The sequence below is a fragment of the Perca flavescens genome, chromosome 15, assembly GCF_004354835.1.
Source record: "Perca flavescens isolate YP-PL-M2 chromosome 15, PFLA_1.0, whole genome shotgun sequence".
NCBI lineage: Eukaryota > Metazoa > Chordata > Actinopteri > Perciformes > Percidae > Perca > Perca flavescens.
Window position 1 is genome coordinate 20,407,798 of NC_041345.1, and position 18,644 is coordinate 20,426,441.

The 18,644-nt window shown below is 37.5% G+C and overlaps 3 protein-coding genes across 8 annotated transcripts; all 3 read left to right on the plus strand.

Moving 5' to 3' along the window:
* The first annotated feature begins 246 nt into the window (after nt 1-246).
* Nucleotides 247-5,050, plus strand: rusf1 (RUS family member 1). 2 transcript variants are annotated; one of them, XM_028600734.1, is made up of 14 exons: nt 247-605; nt 1,098-1,175; nt 1,295-1,409; nt 1,489-1,546; nt 1,675-1,707; nt 1,801-1,906; nt 2,813-2,914; nt 3,546-3,616; nt 3,745-3,929; nt 4,049-4,106; nt 4,195-4,259; nt 4,357-4,488; nt 4,571-4,636; nt 4,737-5,050. In XM_028600734.1, the coding sequence occupies exons 1-14, from the start codon at nt 456-458 to the stop codon at nt 4,820-4,822; spliced, it is 1,305 nt and encodes a 434-aa protein (XP_028456535.1). In that variant the 5' UTR covers nt 247-455; the 3' UTR covers nt 4,823-5,050. The 2 variants fall into 2 exon arrangements, with proteins under 2 accessions (XP_028456535.1, XP_028456537.1); XM_028600736.1 differs by having other exon boundaries at nt 248-605; nt 1,489-1,534.
* A 120-nt stretch (nt 5,051-5,170) lies between these two features.
* LOC114570412 (uncharacterized) lies at nt 5,171-11,133 on the plus strand. Of its 4 annotated transcripts, none has more exons than XM_028600741.1 (12): nt 5,171-5,490; nt 6,250-6,451; nt 6,636-6,668; nt 6,917-7,035; nt 8,209-8,320; nt 8,551-8,583; nt 8,688-8,720; nt 8,835-9,068; nt 9,560-9,603; nt 9,938-10,103; nt 10,338-10,400; nt 10,573-11,133. In XM_028600741.1, exons 1-11 carry the CDS (start codon nt 5,426-5,428, stop codon nt 10,380-10,382), a joined length of 1,086 nt encoding a protein of 361 aa, XP_028456542.1. In that variant the 5' UTR covers nt 5,171-5,425; the 3' UTR covers nt 10,383-10,400; nt 10,573-11,133. The 4 variants fall into 4 exon arrangements, with proteins under 4 accessions (XP_028456542.1, XP_028456543.1, XP_028456541.1 ...); XM_028600742.1 differs by having other exon boundaries at nt 9,563-9,603; XM_028600740.1 differs by having other exon boundaries at nt 5,172-5,490; nt 9,500-9,603; nt 10,499-11,133.
* A 915-nt stretch (nt 11,134-12,048) lies between these two features.
* Nucleotides 12,049-18,179, plus strand: elob (elongin B). 2 transcript variants are annotated; one of them, XM_028600747.1, is made up of 5 exons: nt 12,049-12,171; nt 15,209-15,311; nt 15,404-15,538; nt 16,387-16,495; nt 16,696-18,179. In XM_028600747.1, the coding sequence occupies exons 3-5, from the start codon at nt 15,416-15,418 to the stop codon at nt 16,806-16,808; spliced, it is 345 nt and encodes a 114-aa protein (XP_028456548.1). In that variant the 5' UTR covers nt 12,049-12,171; nt 15,209-15,311; nt 15,404-15,415; the 3' UTR covers nt 16,809-18,179. The 2 variants fall into 2 exon arrangements, with proteins under 2 accessions (XP_028456548.1, XP_028456547.1); XM_028600746.1 differs by lacking the exon at nt 15,209-15,311 and having other exon boundaries at nt 12,050-12,171.
* Nucleotides 18,180-18,644: the final 465 nt, after the last annotated feature.

The window sequence follows — 18,644 nt, forward strand, 5'->3', positions numbered from 1 at the left end:
GTGCAAATGTGAGTTTGTATTACTATAATACTTCTATAAATAGCTGTAGTTTGGTAGGTGTAACCATTAAAGTTCATAGTTTCTTGTACAATAAACTTTTTTTATCAGCGGTGGAAGAAGTACTCCGGTCTTTTACATTGTGTAGAAATACTCTATTACAAGTAAACGTACTGTTTGTTGATTTTTTGACGTCTTGATCGGAGTCCCGCCTTAAACTCAAACGACCAATGAGGAATCTCCAAACTGAAGGCGGAAATAAACACGGAAGCACTTCTAAAGAAAAAACAATGAGAAAAACACGACAGGAGAGGATGACACGTAGGCTGTTCCCGTTTGTGCTGTACTGATCCAAAATGGACCTTAATTAAATACATTCCAGCGGATTTCAGACTGCAGTATATTTCCGTTTGCTAGTGTAGTCAGCTCAGGTGTGTTTTTCTCTCATAATAGCCGAAATGCATACAGATAGAAGTGTGGTTTTGGCCACAGAGAGATATGGCAGTGCAGAGTCCTGGACGTATTTAGCAAACGATAGAGTGATGGAGAGGAGAAGAGATGGGAGTGAAAGTGAATCAAGAGGAAACTCTATTATTGGAGTTTTTAAAGTAAGGATTTAAAACGTTTCCATGTACACAACCGTTCAAAGGTTTAGAATCTCCTGCGACAAAAGCTTGATTGGGTACAGTCAGATGGCTGAGAGGACTACTGTTTGAATAGTCTTTCATGCTTTTAGGTTGTAGAAAGTCCTCTTTACAAATAGAAGTTATTTTGTATGAAAGGTTTTGTTTTGTACATGGAGAACAAAACGCTGTTCAGTGGTTGAACCAGACTGACAACTGAAAGGGCAGAAAAAGACAAAGATCCCTCTCAACAGTTGAATAATAGAATACATCAGCAGTCCTTGGTAAAAGAAACTGGAAGCTTAGCATCAAAATGTGTGTAGATTTAAATAAATAGGAACAGGTTCCTGTTTAGGGGGCAAGCGCACAATAAGACATCAATATAACAGCTGATTACAAACTTTTGAACGGTACTGTAGCTACATTGACTGCTCATCCTCTCCCCCCTCAGATTCACATTTGAACCTTTTATTTCAGAGTGTCTTTCTGCCTCAAGGCTATCCAGAGAGCGTCAGTGATGATTACCTGCAGTACCAGTTTTGGGATACTGTGCAGGTACAGTAAAGGATGCACCAAAACTATTGAAATTATTACCATTACCATAAGATTAAAACTCTCTCTCTCTCTCTCTCTCTCTCTCTCTCTCTCTCTCTCTCTCTCTCTCTCTCTCTCAGGCTTTCTCCAGCTCTCTGTCAGGGACTCTGGCCACTCAGGCTTCTCTCAAAGGTGTCGGTGTTGGAAACCAAGAGGCAACAGTAGCTGCAGCCACAGTGACCTGGCTACTAAGAGGTGATCCCTTAAAATATACAATACATGTACTTTTGCATGGTAAGTACAACTTACAAGCAAACTTATGTTTCCCCTGCAGATGGAACTGGCATGTTGGGAAGAATCCTCTTCGCTTGGCAGAAAGGGTACATTCATATGTTAGTCTTTTTTCAGTGCAGTACAAGTTTTGGGAGCTTAAATCCAGTGATCAGATGCTCTCCAGTTGTACTTTTTTCTCTTTCACTGATGAAAATTCCTCTTTATGATCTTCTGGTCTTTGTTCCAGGAATAAACTGGACTCTGAGGCCAAAAAATGGAGGTATGCATGGTCACTAGGCCACTAGTTTGAAAATATGCAGCCAGTCTACTCATTATCATGAACCCATTTGAAGTTCTTTTCATTTCTTTCCAGACTTTTTGCCGATGTTCTCAATGATATTGCCATGTTAATGGAAATATCGGCTCCATACTTTCCTGCTTGCTTCACCCTGATTGTGTGTACTGCAGGGATATTCAAGGTAAAAAGAAAACCTTTAAATAGCCTAAAGGGATACTTTGCAGATTTCTCTCCAGCTCTGTGTCATCTTTCTGTGGACAGTGTGTGCAGATAATCAGTGTGTGGCTTCCCTCCGTGGCGCCAGTGCACGGAGCTCGGAGCAGACGAGGTCTGCTCATATCGGTCAGATGACGCCTTTCGCTCAGTGGACCTTTTGTGATCATCATCTGGCGGATCTTGGCAGACCTCGGCTGCTAGGAGCTCCAGTGCACCGGCGCCACAGAGGGAAACCACTCACCGATCATCTGCACACATTGCCATGACAGAGAGCTGGATTTAAATCAGCAGAATATCTCTTTAAAACCCAAGGTTCACTTAATTTACTTTTCCAAAAGATAAATAATTAACTAAGTAAGTGAACCTTGAGCTCAGACTTTTAATCGATAGTATACTCCATGCTCAACTTATCTCAGATTTATTTTTGATCTAATTATCAACATACTTTTTGGATTAGGGTTAGTCTGCTGTACAACATTCTGTTTATTACAGTGCTTTTTGCTCACAAGTTACTGGGTAATTTTACACTTGAAAGCCCCTAAAAATGTCTAATACAACAATCTGAGAAGACAAAATCATCACCCAAAGACATTTGCAACCCGTGACTAGGGGTCGCAAGTAGACCGTGCTTCATTTTAAGGGGTCAGGAACCACAGGCCTAATCTTTGTAGCCTGTTAATCAGCCTGCATGGCTAATTTGTTTCGTTTCATTCATTCATTATTATTACTATTTAAATTGTTGGAAAAAATGACAGATGATTATCAAAATATTCTGTTGTTGACCTATTAAACACTTAATCAACTTTAATTGTTATGGCTCCTAGGTATGTATTGATAAATATAGGCTGATTTATGAGTTTGTCCTTCTCAGTCCCTTGTTGGAGTGGCAGGCGGTGCAACCAGAGCTGCTCTGACTGTTCATCAGGCTCGCAGAGACAACATGGCTGACATCTCTGCCAAAGATGGCAGTCAGGTACTTTTTTTTTTTAAACCATAACTTCGTCAGACTGTTTATCATGGAGAGAATCACTGTGAACAGTGTAATTACATGTGATGAATAACATTGTGCACAGTTGTGGTACAGAGGTTTATTTCCTGTATCCAAATCATGTGCTCTTCAATTTTAATTATACCAGAGAAAAGTAGTAAATTATTAACAGTAATTATAAATCAATATATACACTAGTCTCTTTCTGTGGCCCATCACAGTATACATAAAGCCGTACAATAGACCTTGTTCACAGCACACATTTTGACTTGTCATTGTAGGAAAAGCAACAGACGTTACTAATAATATTAATGATGGCCCAGTAAGCCATGACAGTGAGCCAGAATGCACAATACCAGGACCCTAAAACTGAAGCCTGTAAATGGAATTCAGCCATCATTGATTTTATTATTTACAGATGTGTTTTTCTTACTGTAACATGTCAAAATGTCTTCATTTAAAAAAAAAAAAAAAAAAAAAATGAAACAGCAGCTGTTTGCACTGCAAGTTTCTGAGTTTAAATTTAAAATAATACTTCTTTCATTTCTGATGGGGTTGTGTGCTGCAAAAGTGGAATTTTTCATTCTTGTAATAAAGTCTCTTTTATTTCCCACAGGAGACTTTAGTGAATCTGGCTGGACTGCTGGTCAGTTTGATACTCATTCCCCTCGTCACTGATAATCTCATGTAAGTATTGTTATATAGAACATATATAAGTTACCATACAAATCTTATACAGGGCTTATTTTGTTGAAGAGTCTGTCATGTCTTCTATGTCATCTACCCCCATTCCGCTCTCTATTTCTGCCCCTCAGACTGACTCTCAGCCTCTTTTTCCTCTTCACCGTCCTCCACCTCTTTGCCAACTACAAGGCTGTGCGCTCGGTTGTCATGGAAACCTTAAACGAAGCGCGGCTTTCGATCGTGCTGCAGCAGTACCTGAGTGACAGACGGATGCTGAGTCCACTGGAGGCCAATCAGAGGGAACCAGTTTTCTTGGGTAAGAATCAAGTATTTGCTGACATTTTGTGACTATTTTATGTATCAATATTAGCTGCGTTGAGACACAGTATATGTTGATATTTGATATGTTAATTCTTTGGGTTTTTTTCCCCCCAGAGTTTAGGAAAACTGTGCCAATCAAACTTGGAGTGAGGCTACAGGAAGTTGTACAAAGGTAATTTAATGTTTTGTTTATATGATGGAAAATTACACACAATAAAAGTTTAACACAGTTTAATATAATTTTGCTTATTATTTTGTAGCCCAGAGGAACTGAATTTGGCTTTGAAGGAAAACAACATGCCTTACCTATTGGGAGTACAAAATGGTATGTAATCTTTCATCTGCCTCCACAGAACAACAATGTGTTTAAGAGCCATATAACATACACTGTATGTTTTTTAACTCAGCTGTGTTTATCTCAGGCTGCGTATGTGTTTGTTTGGGACCAGAAGCATCAGTACATGATGAAATCAGAGCAATGTGCCAAGCTGTTTGGCTCAGCAGCATGTTGAGCCCTCCAACTTGCAGAGAACAACTTACACAACAACAGCAAAGTGAGCTTTTACCTCCACTCATTTCTTACTTTACATTAATATAATTGCTTTCTCTCTATAACACGCTTTTATGTTTTTGAAGGGAACTGGGAAATGGTACACGAGAGTCACAAGTTGATAGACACAGTTTTCAATCCATTTCTTAAAGGTGAGCACACACAAAGCTGTTTTAACCTATAAAAAACAACTTTATTTTGTATATTTTTTTACCCATAGAAAACGTAATTCTTTACTATTATCAATTCCAGGTGTGGAAGCTGCAGGATGGGACATAAAACGAACTCTACTGGACTGGGATGAGTGGAGGGTTGAGTGGAAGATAAAAAGCAACTGAGCTGTGAGACATCTCCAGCCATTTCACGTTGTTTATATCAAATGTTAGACTGTTATAACTAACCCTTGTTTGATTTATTCAGTTTTTAAATCTCAATGTGTTTGAAAAAAATATATTTGTACAGGAATATTTTGGTCAGTGAGCAAATGTTAATTGAAGTGACGTTTTCTTTTTGAATGTAAAAGACATTTCATTTACATGTCATAAAAATAAAGTATGACCAAAGAATTTCTGAGTGCCCTTCTATCTTTTGTCCATACGGTGGCGTTTATGTGCAATTAATATGCCACGAAGAAGAAACAACATCCGTTGGTGTGGAAATAAAGGCTTGTGTCGCTAATTAACCAATAAATGCCGTTGACTAATACAACAGTGTTTGATGCAAGAAAATCAAAAATATACTTTTATATACTGTTGAATACCATGTAATTATTTTAAGATTTAGTCTATGGCTTGTTACTCCAAAGGTTTTCAAGCATATGAGGGTATTATTTTGGAAATACTGACCGGATATTGCAGCTTTATTATTGCTGGTCACTCAAACAACTCTTCTCTTAGACACAAAATCAGTTTGTTCGTAAATTAAACGAAGTTGTGTAATAAATGGGAAGATATAAATGTGCCTACAACTGCGAAAACTCCAGCGAGTCAGATGTGAAGTATTTTAAGTGAGTATTAACGTTTGTTACTCGTAAACAGAATAAACGGCCGATTTCTTAATAGTCAAGCTAGCTAGCTAACATAAACATTAGCATGAATTTTAAAAAAGGATATAGAGTGAGCCTAACTTGCTTCAGGCAACTATTTTATTATAATCGTTTTAAGTAATTTTTCAAGAAAAAATGGCAAACATTGCCTGGTTCCAGCTTCTTAGTTTGCTGTTTATCTTCGCTTTATACCATTTCAAGAGTTGAGACTGGAGGCAGACATGCAGCTAAAATTCACTTCAGCTCAGCTGTTTCCATCAGATTTAGGGCTGTCGGAAAGCATGTAGGCATGATCGAAGGGGTGAAATAACTTTGAAATGAATGATCAGTGCAGTCAAACATATTATACCCTCTCATACAAGTGTATAAATATGATTTATTGGACAGAATGCACTTTGATCCAGACATACCTTAACAAAACATTTTCATCACTTTGCCAAAGTGTTTTACAAAATTATTTTGGATGTATTTTGCTTACATCCATCACGACAGAAATAAACAATATATATATATACATATATATGTGTATATATATATATATACACACGATATATTATACTGTACCTGCTTCCTTCCATTTTAGAAAAAGTAAGTAATGTTTTACTATGAAGAATTTTTTTGCCAATGAGAGCAAATAGGCAAACATTACTGACTTTTAAATGGAGTTCAGTGTTGTATTTCTGGATCAGGACTGTTTTAATGAGTTGTGTGCTACTACAGGTTTCCCTTGTACAATCCCAAAAAACTCAAGAAATGGCTTATCAACATGAAGTGGAAGGACTGGACTCCATCTCGCTTCTCTGCGCTGTGCATCAATCATTTCGAAGAACAATGCATTGATAGAACAGGCAAATGTGTGAAACTTCGAGAAGATGCAGTTCCCACCATATTTTCATCCCCTGGCGATGTACAGAAAATAATGGTTTGTATGTAGTTATTGCATATCAGTGGATCATGTAAAAAAATAAAACATCATCTGCCTCATTGAGTGAAAAAAGTAGATTCAGAACAAAACAGTAAAACCTTTCAATAGGCCAGCAGCTTCATGAAAAGAAATCCTCTTCATCTGTTTCTGATAATTCTCTATCTCTGTCCACCTGATGTAGCCTTCCAGCAACCCAAGAAATAAAAGATACAAGGTGAGAGCCTATTATATTGTCATTTAACTGTTAAAATTCTGTGATTCAGTAGTCATTGTTGTCATTTTAGCAAGTTTTTTAGTCCTCTCTGATGGAGCTCTCTTGGATTGGGATTAAAAATCAAGATTATTACATTCTGTCTTTACTTCACTTTAGCACACTGAAGTCAGTATATTAAAAGCTTATAATCACAATCAGTACAAATTTCTGAACACAGTGTGTGTTGTTTCTCTGTATTGTGAACCCAGCCACCTGATGTTAAAGCCTCAAAGGTGATTCCAGCCCAGTCTCAAACAACCACTCCTGCCACAGCAAAGAGAAGAGTCCAGAACAAAGAACCCAGCCAGACAGAAGAAGAGCATGCTGGGTATGTTACGATAGACACAGAAGTCTTAACCATCCACTGTTTTTATTGTATTTTTGCTTTCCTACCTGTCCACAGTTCTGTTTTTCTCACTCTGTTGGCATAAAGTTTCTATGTAATGTCGTACAGATCTAGCTTCTCTAGAACATGCTGAGACAGTTGTTCTTCGGTTTCTTCATTCCAGATGGCCATTTCTTGCCAAATTGTTGTTTTGCAATTACTCAGATTGGCAGAGGATCTGAAAACAAGATATGTCATAATTAGAAAGTTCTCTTAACAACCACTGTGAGAAGTAATATGTGGATGTAAATACATAAATCTACTGTCAATTAAGTTTCAGTCCATAATTCTTTTGTCACTCTGGTCGTGGTTTAATGGTCTGGAATATTATTATTAAAAAGTATTTTCTTAAAGATACTGTTCTTAATGTTTAAAGACTGAATGTTTTAATTCTGACATATATACTTCTGCCTCAAAACTTTTTAGTTTGTGTAAGTTTCAGTTTCATGCCTGCAAGCTTACTTTTGCAAGTCCTGAGACAAAAACATGTCATGCAGATGTGTTTGTGTGCACTCATCGAGTTTTGACAGGTTTACTGCATGGAGAGGCCTGTAAAGACAACAGAAGATTCACGAGAGAGACGCATTTATCCACTGACTAACCAGTTTCTTTAGAGCTGCTAAAGTGAGACAGTTATCCAACTACTAGGCTAGACAGAATTTACTGCACCCCTTACCAAAAACCTTGGTCCTTTTCTAGCATTTGTGTGATTGCATCAGAAGCCAAGAGGAAATTTATAAATTAGGGTCGCAAGTAATGATTATCTTCATTATCAATTAATCTGCCCATTGTTCTCCTGATTAATCATTTTGTCTATCAAATGTCAGAAAGTGTATTGAAAAATTAGTCCAGGATGGCATCTTTAAATTTCTTGTTTGGTCCAAAATCCAGAATAAATCAGTTTAATAACATGAAAAACAAAAAAAGCAGCATATATTTTTAGGACGTGTAACTAAAGAATATTTGGTATTTCTGCTTGAAAATTCACTAAAACGTTTGATCAATTATCAAAATGGTGTAATTGAATCATTGATCAATTGTTTCAGCTACATCATTTTGTACCCATTTGGATTGTTGCCTCTTTAATGTGTTGACCTTTTCTGGTTTTCTGTTCAGAGACAAAGACCCAAAGAAGTCAAATGACAAATGGAGGATTATAGTAGATGAAGGGCTCATGAAGATAGATTCCTTTCCACATTTTTTCCATGGAGATTACTGTGTACCACGGGTAAGAGGTATATATATATATTATAGTAAGATAACTAATCAGTGTTTTGAGAACTTGATGGTCTCATCATGTTCATTTAAATTGTGGCATCATGTATGATATGACATTAGGCAAATCAAAAGCTTTTTGTTGTCAGAGTTTTACCTTCCTTATTGCAGTTTATTATCAATTACTGTTGTTTTTTATAATTATATCCAGTTTGTTTGTGTATTTTTCACATGCACCAACAGGATATTCTGTGGGCTCCAGATGATAACTTGAGTGTAAGTAGTCCTCATGATTTGACATCACATTATTTTGTATTTTATACTCTGACTTCTATATTATGAAGCATTTTAAATCAACTGTCGGTCTGTAATGTTCACAGACAGACTGTGAAGATCACGAAAAGGTGATAGAGGCAAGTTACAACATGATTACCGGAATGTATTGCAACATTAAATACAGACTAAAGTGATTGGGATTATGCTGCCATCACATTGTATTTATGCATGATGTGACGTTGTGTTGGCAGGTGAAAGAGCCGTGGCAGTGGCTTGGCCTGGATGTCAGAGGACCGCTGCCTCAAACACTGAACGGACACAAATACATCTTGACTGTGACCGACTACTACTCCAAGTGGGTGGAAGCTGTGCCTATGCAGTCGTGTCTCCCTCCAGATGTGGCGAAGCACATCGTGGACATCATCGCCCACTTTGGATACCCATTAAGAATCCTCTCCAGACTGCCTCATGACATAGTCCACAAAGTGAGTGCCATGTTGCTTGAACTGCTCATATTGTTATAGAGAGATATTGTTAAGTTAATGAAATGTATTGACTTGTAATAGCTCTTACATTAACATTCAAAGTTGCAATCAGACATATCCCACTTTTAATACAGACGTTCCTGAAAACCAAACAAACAAAGATTTGTCATTTTATCTTGGTTAAAATAACCATGTGCTCAGATTTATTTGACTATCCAGCCCAATAGTAGACATCCATGTTGCTCAGAATATTGGCAGAAAACCGCAGGAGTTTTCAGAAAGACTAAAGAAAGACAATTCCTGAGTAACATATGTGAGTGGGATTGTAGCTTGCCACACATTTTGTTTTATAATAAAGTATTGGTGTAATATTGTGTCCTAATCAGCCAGTGTTTTTACGTAGATATAATGTGTGAATGTATCCATGCTAGATCAACAGAGAACTGAAAGATCAGCTGAAGGTCACCGTCACTCTTGTTGTCTATCATCAGCAGACGGGCACCTTGGATTTGATCACACAGCAGCTGATTGACAGGTCTGTACTTACCAGTGCAATGTTAACATTGCAGACAATATTTATTCACATATTACTATATCTGTATTGCATTTATGCATCTCCCAGCTCCAACCAATTGGTGTTGTTGGCCAGCTAGCCAGAGGAATATAGAGAGGAATATAGAAAAACACAGTAAATCAAGAAAGGAGCACAGAGAAAAGTTTCGACAAAATTCATATTGTAGCTCTTCTCAGCAGTGCACAAATGTATCCTGTGAATTTTTTCTTTTAAACTGATAAATACATTAAGGATACACCTATAACTGAAAATGTTCTCATGTTTTGTGTTGTTTTCTTTTGCTGCTCCCCAACAGGATGGTAAGTGATGTAATAGAGGAGCATGCAGCTGACTGGGATGTCTACTTGCCTGCCAAGGTTTTCAGTCTGTGTTTCAGAGAGCACTCAAAGACTAAGAAAAGGCCCTTTTCAGTGCTGTGCTGTAAGGGACTAGAGCCCATCCAGTCCCCCAGAGAACTGAATGTAAGTGTGGGTTTTGAGGTGTGTGTGTGTGTGTGTGTGTGTGTGTGTGTGTGTGTGTGTGTGTGTGTGTGTGTGTGTGTGTGTGTGTGTGTGTGTGTGTGTGTGTGTGTGTGTGTGTGTGTGTGTGTGTGTGTGTGTGTGTGTGTGGGTTTTGACACACTTTCTCATTCATTGTGTACATACAGAATATATACTGTAAAATTACTCTTGTGTTCTTGCCTCTCTGTTCCACAGTATGCTTATTCCAAGATCCGAGAGTGTGCATTCGTGGTTAAATAGATATTTGAAGTGTATTTGGTGAGTTGAATATATTTTTTGCCAGGACATAATTTAATATAATAATTATGTTTTTCTGGGGTCATGGAATTTATGAAAAAACTTGTCATTTTCTCAAGGTGTTTTCCAGAAAGAGAAAGACTGCGAATTTGAAAACAATGGTCACGTGACACTTGGTATTTTAATTTTTCAGGTCAATTGATGTGGAAGTGAACTGGGCTTGGTTTTATTAACAAACCAGTATTTTTCGGTCATGGGAAGTATGGAAGGATGTCATGGAAAAGTGCTGGAATTTGGCTCAATGACGTTTTCATCCTGTTCAAGTATATTTTGGCTTTGACCCATTGTTTGTCCAACAGCTAAGTGGAAGGCCATGTTTAGTCTTGTATCATATTTTTGGAGGTAATATTTTATTTCAGATGTATAACAGGGAATTGCCTTATAAATGCTTTAAAAAATGTAGCAGAATGACCAAGCGAGTCATGACCAACTAAATACAAGTCTTTTACGGTCCAAGTCATGGCCAAAAGTTTAGAAAGGTGATGTTAATTTAGGCTTGAGCCATATGAGTCTCAGAGATAACACATTTTGTAAGTTGGCCTCCTGTTTACAATGCCATAAGTGGTATTTCTTGACTGTAAGTCAGCTGTAGTCCAAACATTTCAGTTGGCAAATTTAAGGCTGCTGTGCCTGATTGTTGTTTAATGTGTATATAAAATGTAAAACCTTTAAATAAACTTGCTTTAAACTAGAACTGTTTTGATTATGTATGCAATATTCAAAATGAGACTACAAAATACTCCAATGATCAATGCATTCTCAAAATGAAATCCTTTATCAGCAGTACATATTGTCAACACCATGACTCCGCTTAAAACCATTTTAACGTGTTAACTTTTAACAAATGTAGTATGTGTATGTCATCTGCAACATAAGAATCACATCCGTTATGTCTGAGTTGCATCTACATCACATGCAAGTTCAAGTTATGCAAAGATAAATTGGAACCTCTTGGTTTACAGATTAGTGTTTTGGTAAAAAAAAAAAAAATACACTAATTGGAAATCATTTGTAAAAAACAAAACAAAAACAGCTGCGTTTCATGAGCATGTCTCAAGGGACACAAGTTCTACAATGCACTTCCTAAATGGACAGTTTTGGTACACACAGTATTATATATACTGTGTGTGTATGTATATATATATATATATATATATATATATATATATATATATATATATTCTAATAACCATTTAGAAATAGGATGACAAGTGTGTATATGTATGTGTGTAAAATTTCAGGGAACCTACCAGTCCATATAATTATAGGCCTATAGTGTGAACATCACATACAGTATATGCAAGACCATTGGAAGGTGTGTGTGTGTGTGTGTGCGTGTGTGTGTGTGTGTGTGTGCGTGTGTGTGCGCGTGTGTGCGTGCGTGCGTGTACTGAGAACAACTGACCATATTAGGCCTATATTTAGTTGGGTGCTAGCTCAGGCGTTTAAGGATGAATGAAACAGTAGATCAACTTGCAAAAAAATAATAAAAAGCAAATAAAGTCAATATGTAAAAGACAAGGGACTGTGTCAACAATAACGTGTTTCGCCCATTGTTCGCCCGGTGGCAATTTGCCATTTAACGAACATAAAAGACATAAAGCTCAGGTACTGCCATCTGCTGGTTGGTGTAGGAGTTGCAGTTGTTGCTGTCTGATGCTGTGTGATCTCACAGTTGTCGCTGTGCAGTGGAGGCGTTTTATTTTCTGTGTGCAACCAACCGCAAGAAATGGTGAGTGAGGAAAACAGATACAACTCAAAACGTAAAGGCCTGTTAACTAGCCAAACGTTACTTGAATTAGTCATTAAGTCTTTCTCTACGCGTTAAAATGTATGCTGTAACGCTAAGTAGCTGAACCGAGCTTGTCACAAACAAACGATCATCCAAAAGCTGATGCCTTTGTTTAGCTAACCCTTGCCATGGGTTAGCTTCCCCACGTTGGTTAACGTCAACACAGTAGCTAGCTAGCTCAGTAGTTCATGCTAGCTGGACATTGCTTCATAATGCTCGGCTCGATAGCAGGATTAATAGACAAGGGTCTAGACGAAAAGCCGTATAAATTAACATTGTTTTGGATGAGTGACAGTTCAACCAGCAAACTTTGCCTAGCTAGCCGTAAAGCGGCTAACTAGCTAAAGTTGTCAGCAGCTGCTGTAGCTCGGCTAACGTCTATGTGCTAACGTTATTATCTATAAAACATCCTAGATACAAACACTTGGTGTTAACAGTTACATGTATGAAGTGTGTTTAGTTGATGATATCTTAAGAGGGGACAGTCTATTGAGGAAGCTACTCCAGCTAACGTTAGTAGCTGTTTTAATAACGACTACCTTAGTAGCCACAGCTAAGCTAGCTCGTCATGATGCTATCTAGCAGCTGCCGCACCGTGTGACTTTAAACGCCTTGGTGTGACGTTATGAAGTAGAGGTGTCTTTTGGTTTAAACCTAACCGGCTTATCGGCTAACTCGCCAAAATATACTGCCACTGCCAGCTTCACCACCAGTGCTGCTGCCACACAGTTTAACCCCCGCAGAGTTATAACCTGGCTAGTAACGTTACAGGCAGTTGACGTACACAAACTAGTAGCTACTAACCTCACCTAATGTGCTGCTTTATCTTTTACCAGCAGTGGTTATCACGGCCCATTTAATTAAATGCATCTTAATCTAACATAACCTAAACTAAGTGTTTCAGTTGACTTTATATATGTCCTATTGTTAGTTTGCATTGTCATGAGATCTTCAAACATATCAATAAGTTTGTGTCGGGATTTTGCTTGGACATCCTTTTGTGCGGTGGCTCAGTATACTGTAGATGTTCAAAACCCATCCACAATAAGTTGCACATTACTACCCCCATGCATTTGTTTTTAATTGGTTAACATTTGCAAATGAAGTGATGGAATGTAACTAGTACATATACTCAAGTACTGTACTTGAGTCCAAATTCGAGGTACTTCACTTTTTTTCTACTACATTTTTCTGAACGCTTTATTTACTTTTCAGATTACAAATTCCCATACATCTCCTGTCCAGTGAAAATCACGTATGTCCAGATGTGTTGATTTTGAGTGTTTCTGATAAACTGACCGATGAAGTGTTACTTTGTGTTGAGAAATTTATTTCAGATGGATTAACTATTCAAACACTCCCTTGGATTAGCTGGAAAATGCGTTGTCACAGAACTGAAAAAAAACGGGGCTGTTTTTCTGAGCTCATGAAAAGTTGACTTTTTAGAGATACGTGATTCTTACAGGACATCGACGCTACAAACATATGATCTTACAGTATATGTAAAGGAGTTAAAATTAGCACAACCTTAAACATCTACAGCAGTAAAATGCAACATGTACATTAATGCAGCAGTAATATTACTCCAGATGCATCATATATAATAGTAAAACACTGATACATAAAGTAAATGTTGCTGATAATGCTTACATACTTTTGCTTAAGGGTAACTTTGTTTTTCAGCCAAAATTGGTCCAGTATTAAATGAGACCGCTGCAGTCGGCAGCGCGTAACAAGCTATGATGTTACATTATTGGGCATTTGCACACCTTCAATTTACGTCCACAAAAAATGCTTGTTTGACCACTATGCTCAGATTATTATTCTAAATGTCTAACATTGATAAACGCATGATAAACTCACATGGGCTGCTAATGGGTATCGTAGCTTCCCGGCCCCGGCAAGTTTGAAGAAGGAAACCTGGAGGACCACACTTATTCAAAGTCCAAATTTTAGGAACAGGAGTCTTCTTCACCCAGAAAAAGAAAAAGGATATTGAAAAGAGCAAGAGACCGGCTTTTTGAAGCGTGAAGGCTACCGTAGCTGTAATACGTACTTTGAACTGTGTGGTGCGAGAGAGTTGATTGCGATATATGATCTCAACGATAGATGGGAGAAATTCCTACACATTGGCTCTTTAAAGAGTAAGATCCTTCTTGTTTAACATGAAACATCCCAGAAATTGCTATTGGTCAAACCCACCAGACTCCATTTAAATAAACAGTAATTATTTCAACATAAAATACTTGTCGAAGCAATCGCCACTCTGGTTTGGTTGAAATTAACTCTTAATTCACCCATTTACATGTGAAAATATGCTGGCTCTATACATGCTCAAAGTATGGTTTATTTAAATAGAATCTGGTGGGTTTGGCGATTTCTGTTTAAAAAAAAAAGGGATCTTACTCTTAACAAAATGTCTGTCTATGTATGTATCATTTCCATAATGTTGTCAAACACTTAGAATAATAATCTGAGCATGTCAGTGGCAAAAACAGCAGATTTAGTGGATACAATTGACGATTTGCCCTCTAGGATTACATTGCAGCCCATTTTGCGGCTGCCAGTTACGGCTTTCTCGCTCAATACTGGACCAGTTTGAAATATTTTTGTTTAAATTAGTAACTTAGACATCAATGCATGGGGAAAATAGGTTCCAGGTTGAAAAAAAAAACACGTGAAATTACCCTTTTTAGGTAAGGTTTTAAGGACCGGACTTTTACATGTAGTGAAGTAGGTTCACATTTTGGTATTAGTACTTTTACTTAAATAAGGGATCTGAATACTTCTTCCATCACTCTGCAAATGATAAAGCTTATATCTGCTGATTGCAACACTTTATAGAGGTTTTACCATTGAGACGACCAGTAATGGCTAGATTGAGTGAGTGGGGCTTGTGGGTTTGAAATAGACAACGGGGTGCTATTATAGATGAGACCTACTGTATATCTAACTGAAGTCTTGGTTGTTTTTCTAGCTTTGGAGGAACCTGATTAAAACATGACTGAGTTGTTTCAGGGTGAATTGTGCCTCCAGAGATTTACAGCTTCCTCCTGTATTGAGAAAACGGCATTTACAAGGTTAACAATGAAGTTTTTTGTGAAGTGAATGTTCTTGGGAATCATCAGTGTCTCATTTCCACTCTTTCCTCTGTCACTTGATCTCACTCCAGGATGTGTTTCTAATGATCCGACGTCACAAGACAACCATCTTCACAGATGCCAAAGAGTCTACCACAGTCTATGAACTGAAGCGCATTGTTGAAGGCATTTTAAAGAGGCCACCTGAAGATCAGAGACTTTACAAGGTAAAGTAATTGCCTGATTACGTGGTGTGATGACCACTTAGTGGACCACATACATATAGCTAACAGCTTCTTGGTTTGTTGTCATTGTTGCTTATACCCACCTGAGCAGTGTTGAGAACAATATTCTAATCTAAATTCATGGTTTAGCACTGCCTGATTAAGGTAAATGTTGGTAAGTGATATGAAAACATATACCATGAAATTATATGAATTTGTCAACAGTTAATTGGAAGCCATTGATGATAAATTGTAATTTTTCAAGGCTTGGAGGATTTACTGCTTGTCTTTGTTATAGATCAGTAAATTGAATCTAGGTTTCTGAATTTTGGAAAGACCCAAACAAGCAAATTGAAGACATCACGATGGGCTTGAAGAATCTGTAAATGGCATTTTTTATAAACTATTTTTATATACTAAAAATGTATTATTATTATTATTATTATTATTATTATTATTATTATTATTATTATTATTATTGTTGTGTATATGTTGCAACATAAAACCTTCACCCACCTCTATCAGTGTTCAAAAGCCAAATGCAAAGTTTGGATGACTTTTACTTGATTTACTCAATAGTTACAGGATTCTTCCAGTTTCTATCTTGAAATGTAAATGATACTAAATACAAACTTGTGGGCTTAAAGGAATGCAAGTAGTTTTCACAACAGAGCATTGTGTGAAATTGATGGGTCCTCCTTCACTTCACTGGCTACGTGGTCTCCTAAATCTCTTCAGACACCTGAAAATGCTGATGTAACACTACAAATAAAAATGTAGTGAATGAACAACTGACTATACACGACTTTTATCATTTATTTATTTTTATTTTTTTTTTTTCTCTTAACCAGGATGATGTGATGCTTAATGACGGTCAAACTCTTGGAAATTGTGGCTTTACAAATCAAACAGCCCGACCTCAGGCCCCAGCCACAGTGGGATTAGCCTTCCGCCTGAGTGGTAAGTAGTTCATTCCTAAATCTACTCCGTATTAGACTATTTTCAGTTTGAGTTGTAGTCGTGGCACCATCCATTTAGTCCAGTCTGAACTGAGCAAGTTGTTTTGAACGGTAGTAGCTCTGATTTTCTGCTCTGATTTACTTTATGTATCTTCTCTCCTTCTCTTTTCACCGTTGTCACTTTCTCTGTCATTCTCTCAGATGATTCATTTGAGCAGCTGAGGGTCGAGCCTTTCTCCACTCCCCCAGAGCTCCCTGACGTCATGAAACCCCAGGACTCGGGCAGCACAGCCAACGAGCAGGCTGTACAGTGAGGGAGGGGGAAGGGAAACGAGAGGGACGCACAGCGGGTCAGAGGGAGGATGCACGGGGGGAGGGAGGGGTTAAAATTTGGGAAGTGATGCCTCCGTGGGGGAGTTTTACCATGCCGACGACAGATCTTCAGCTGGGTACAAACAATTACAAACATGGACTCTCCTTGTTGTAAATGTGAGGGCGGGTGCTTCAGAGTGGTTCATTTGTCCTAAAATCGGTGAACGCATGCTAGATAAATTTAAAATTTCACACAAGACCCTTCAGAGATACCTGACGGACTTGTCACAACACTGTCAGTCAGCCATGGGATTGGTAACGGCTGAACATGAAAAATTGTACCTCGTATTTAATTAATTCTAGTCTTTATTTAGGGTAAGGTTATTGCTTCCTTACTTGTTTTTTTATTTTGCTTGGCTTAAACGTGGGAGTCGATAGGGTATGACATTTTTAGGCTTTTATGTTTGTGTGTTTCTTTATTAAACTATTACTAGGATTTAACATGTTTTTGGTATTTGGCCTGGATATGTGTTGCGACAATAGCTAGGAGTTTGTGAATTTCTAAGTTACTATCTGTATTTCAAAAACTTTTGAACAATATGAATCTGAAATAAAATAGATTCACTTGTTGGCAGGAGATCTGGCATTAAGATGAACATTTCTTGGTACTTGACCTAACAGTAGTTGTAGTTTTCCTACTGTAGCGGCTCACAGAAGTTACTGAGACTGAATGCGCTCAGTTGTGGGTATCTACAACACATGTAACGCTGGCGTGGACCTGGTGTTGAAAGTTAAATGTCCGACAGGCAGAGCAGCAATCAAAAATGTATTAATAGTGATTATTGATTATTTTTTACATTACTAACAAAGGTGGGGACTAGCCAACTTTCCTCTCCAGTGTTTGATTGTAGCCAATGACATCTTGGAGATGTTGATGAGATCTTGACTTGAATCAGTGGGGCTAATTGTTTCTAGTAAACCTAAACCGTATGTCATGTATTAAGTTATGAACCATACCTGTGAGTAGTGGGCTGCACATTTTTTAACGCTCCATTGTCCAAAATCACTGCCCATTTTGGTTGAGTTCATTCTGCAACTTGTGTTGTATTATATCCTGTTAATACATTGTTTTCCTGAAATTAAAAGGTGAATTAGAAATTAACTCCTCTGCACGTCAAACTAAAGTATAACCCTAGGTCTCATGATCTAGAAATTCAAAAACTTAAACCCTCCATTAGTTACAACAGGAAAGTATATTCTAGACCTGGGGGTGTTGAATGAAATAGTTGACATTAACATTTGCAAATTGAGGCTGTTAAAAATGATCAAAGTTGCACTTCTAACTGATTTAACATTAAAACAACTGTTTTTCACCCCTGTGCACTGTGGTGTTTTTGTATGCATATGTAGTCAAATGTAGAAGATGACGTATTAAACAATATTGTATTGTGTGCACACTTACAATATATTGATTTTGCATTGCATTTGTAAACAGCAGCTGATTATTGATAGATTTTTTTTTTTTTTTTTAAAGTGCAAATATAGAATAACATGAGCTAGCACATAAGTGTATTCCAGACTGATGAGGGGAGCAACAATGCAACTGCAACCAAACATAATGGACGTCTTGACTATTACTGGAGTGTGTTGAGACCTATTTTTATACAGTAGATGATGGAGACCTTTACATTTATAAGGCAACAATGTGTGGTGCTGCTCATGTTTATCTTATTTATATATAATAAAAAAAGAACTAGCAATGACAACAAAAACAGCGATGTGTAAAGATTAAAGGACTGCAACTAAAGATGAGGCTTAATGTGCTGATTGTTTTCTCA

Bases quoted from the DNA above. Each gene is read 5' to 3' on its own strand.
- rusf1 (XM_028600734.1), top strand. From the start codon at position 456: ATGCATACAGATAGAAGTGTGGTTTTGGCCACAGAGAGATATGGCAGT. The intron at 1,176-1,294 runs GTACAGTAAAGG...TCTCTCTCTCAG, and splicing joins AGTTTTGGGATACTGTGCAG to GCTTTCTCCAGCTCTCTGTC. The intron at 3,617-3,744 runs GTAAGTATTGTT...TCTGCCCCTCAG, and splicing joins CTCGTCACTGATAATCTCAT to ACTGACTCTCAGCCTCTTTT.
- LOC114570412 (XM_028600740.1), top strand. From the start codon at position 5,426: ATGGGAAGATATAAATGTGCCTACAACTGCGAAAACTCCAGCGAGTCA. The intron at 7,036-8,208 runs GTATGTTACGAT...TTTTCTGTTCAG, and splicing joins ACAGAAGAAGAGCATGCTGG to AGACAAAGACCCAAAGAAGT. The intron at 9,604-9,937 runs GTCTGTACTTAC...GCTCCCCAACAG, and splicing joins ACACAGCAGCTGATTGACAG to GATGGTAAGTGATGTAATAG.
- elob (XM_028600746.1), top strand. The intron at 15,539-16,386 runs GTAAAGTAATTG...TCTCTTAACCAG, and splicing joins AAGATCAGAGACTTTACAAG to GATGATGTGATGCTTAATGA. The intron at 16,496-16,695 runs GTAAGTAGTTCA...TCATTCTCTCAG, and splicing joins ATTAGCCTTCCGCCTGAGTG to ATGATTCATTTGAGCAGCTG.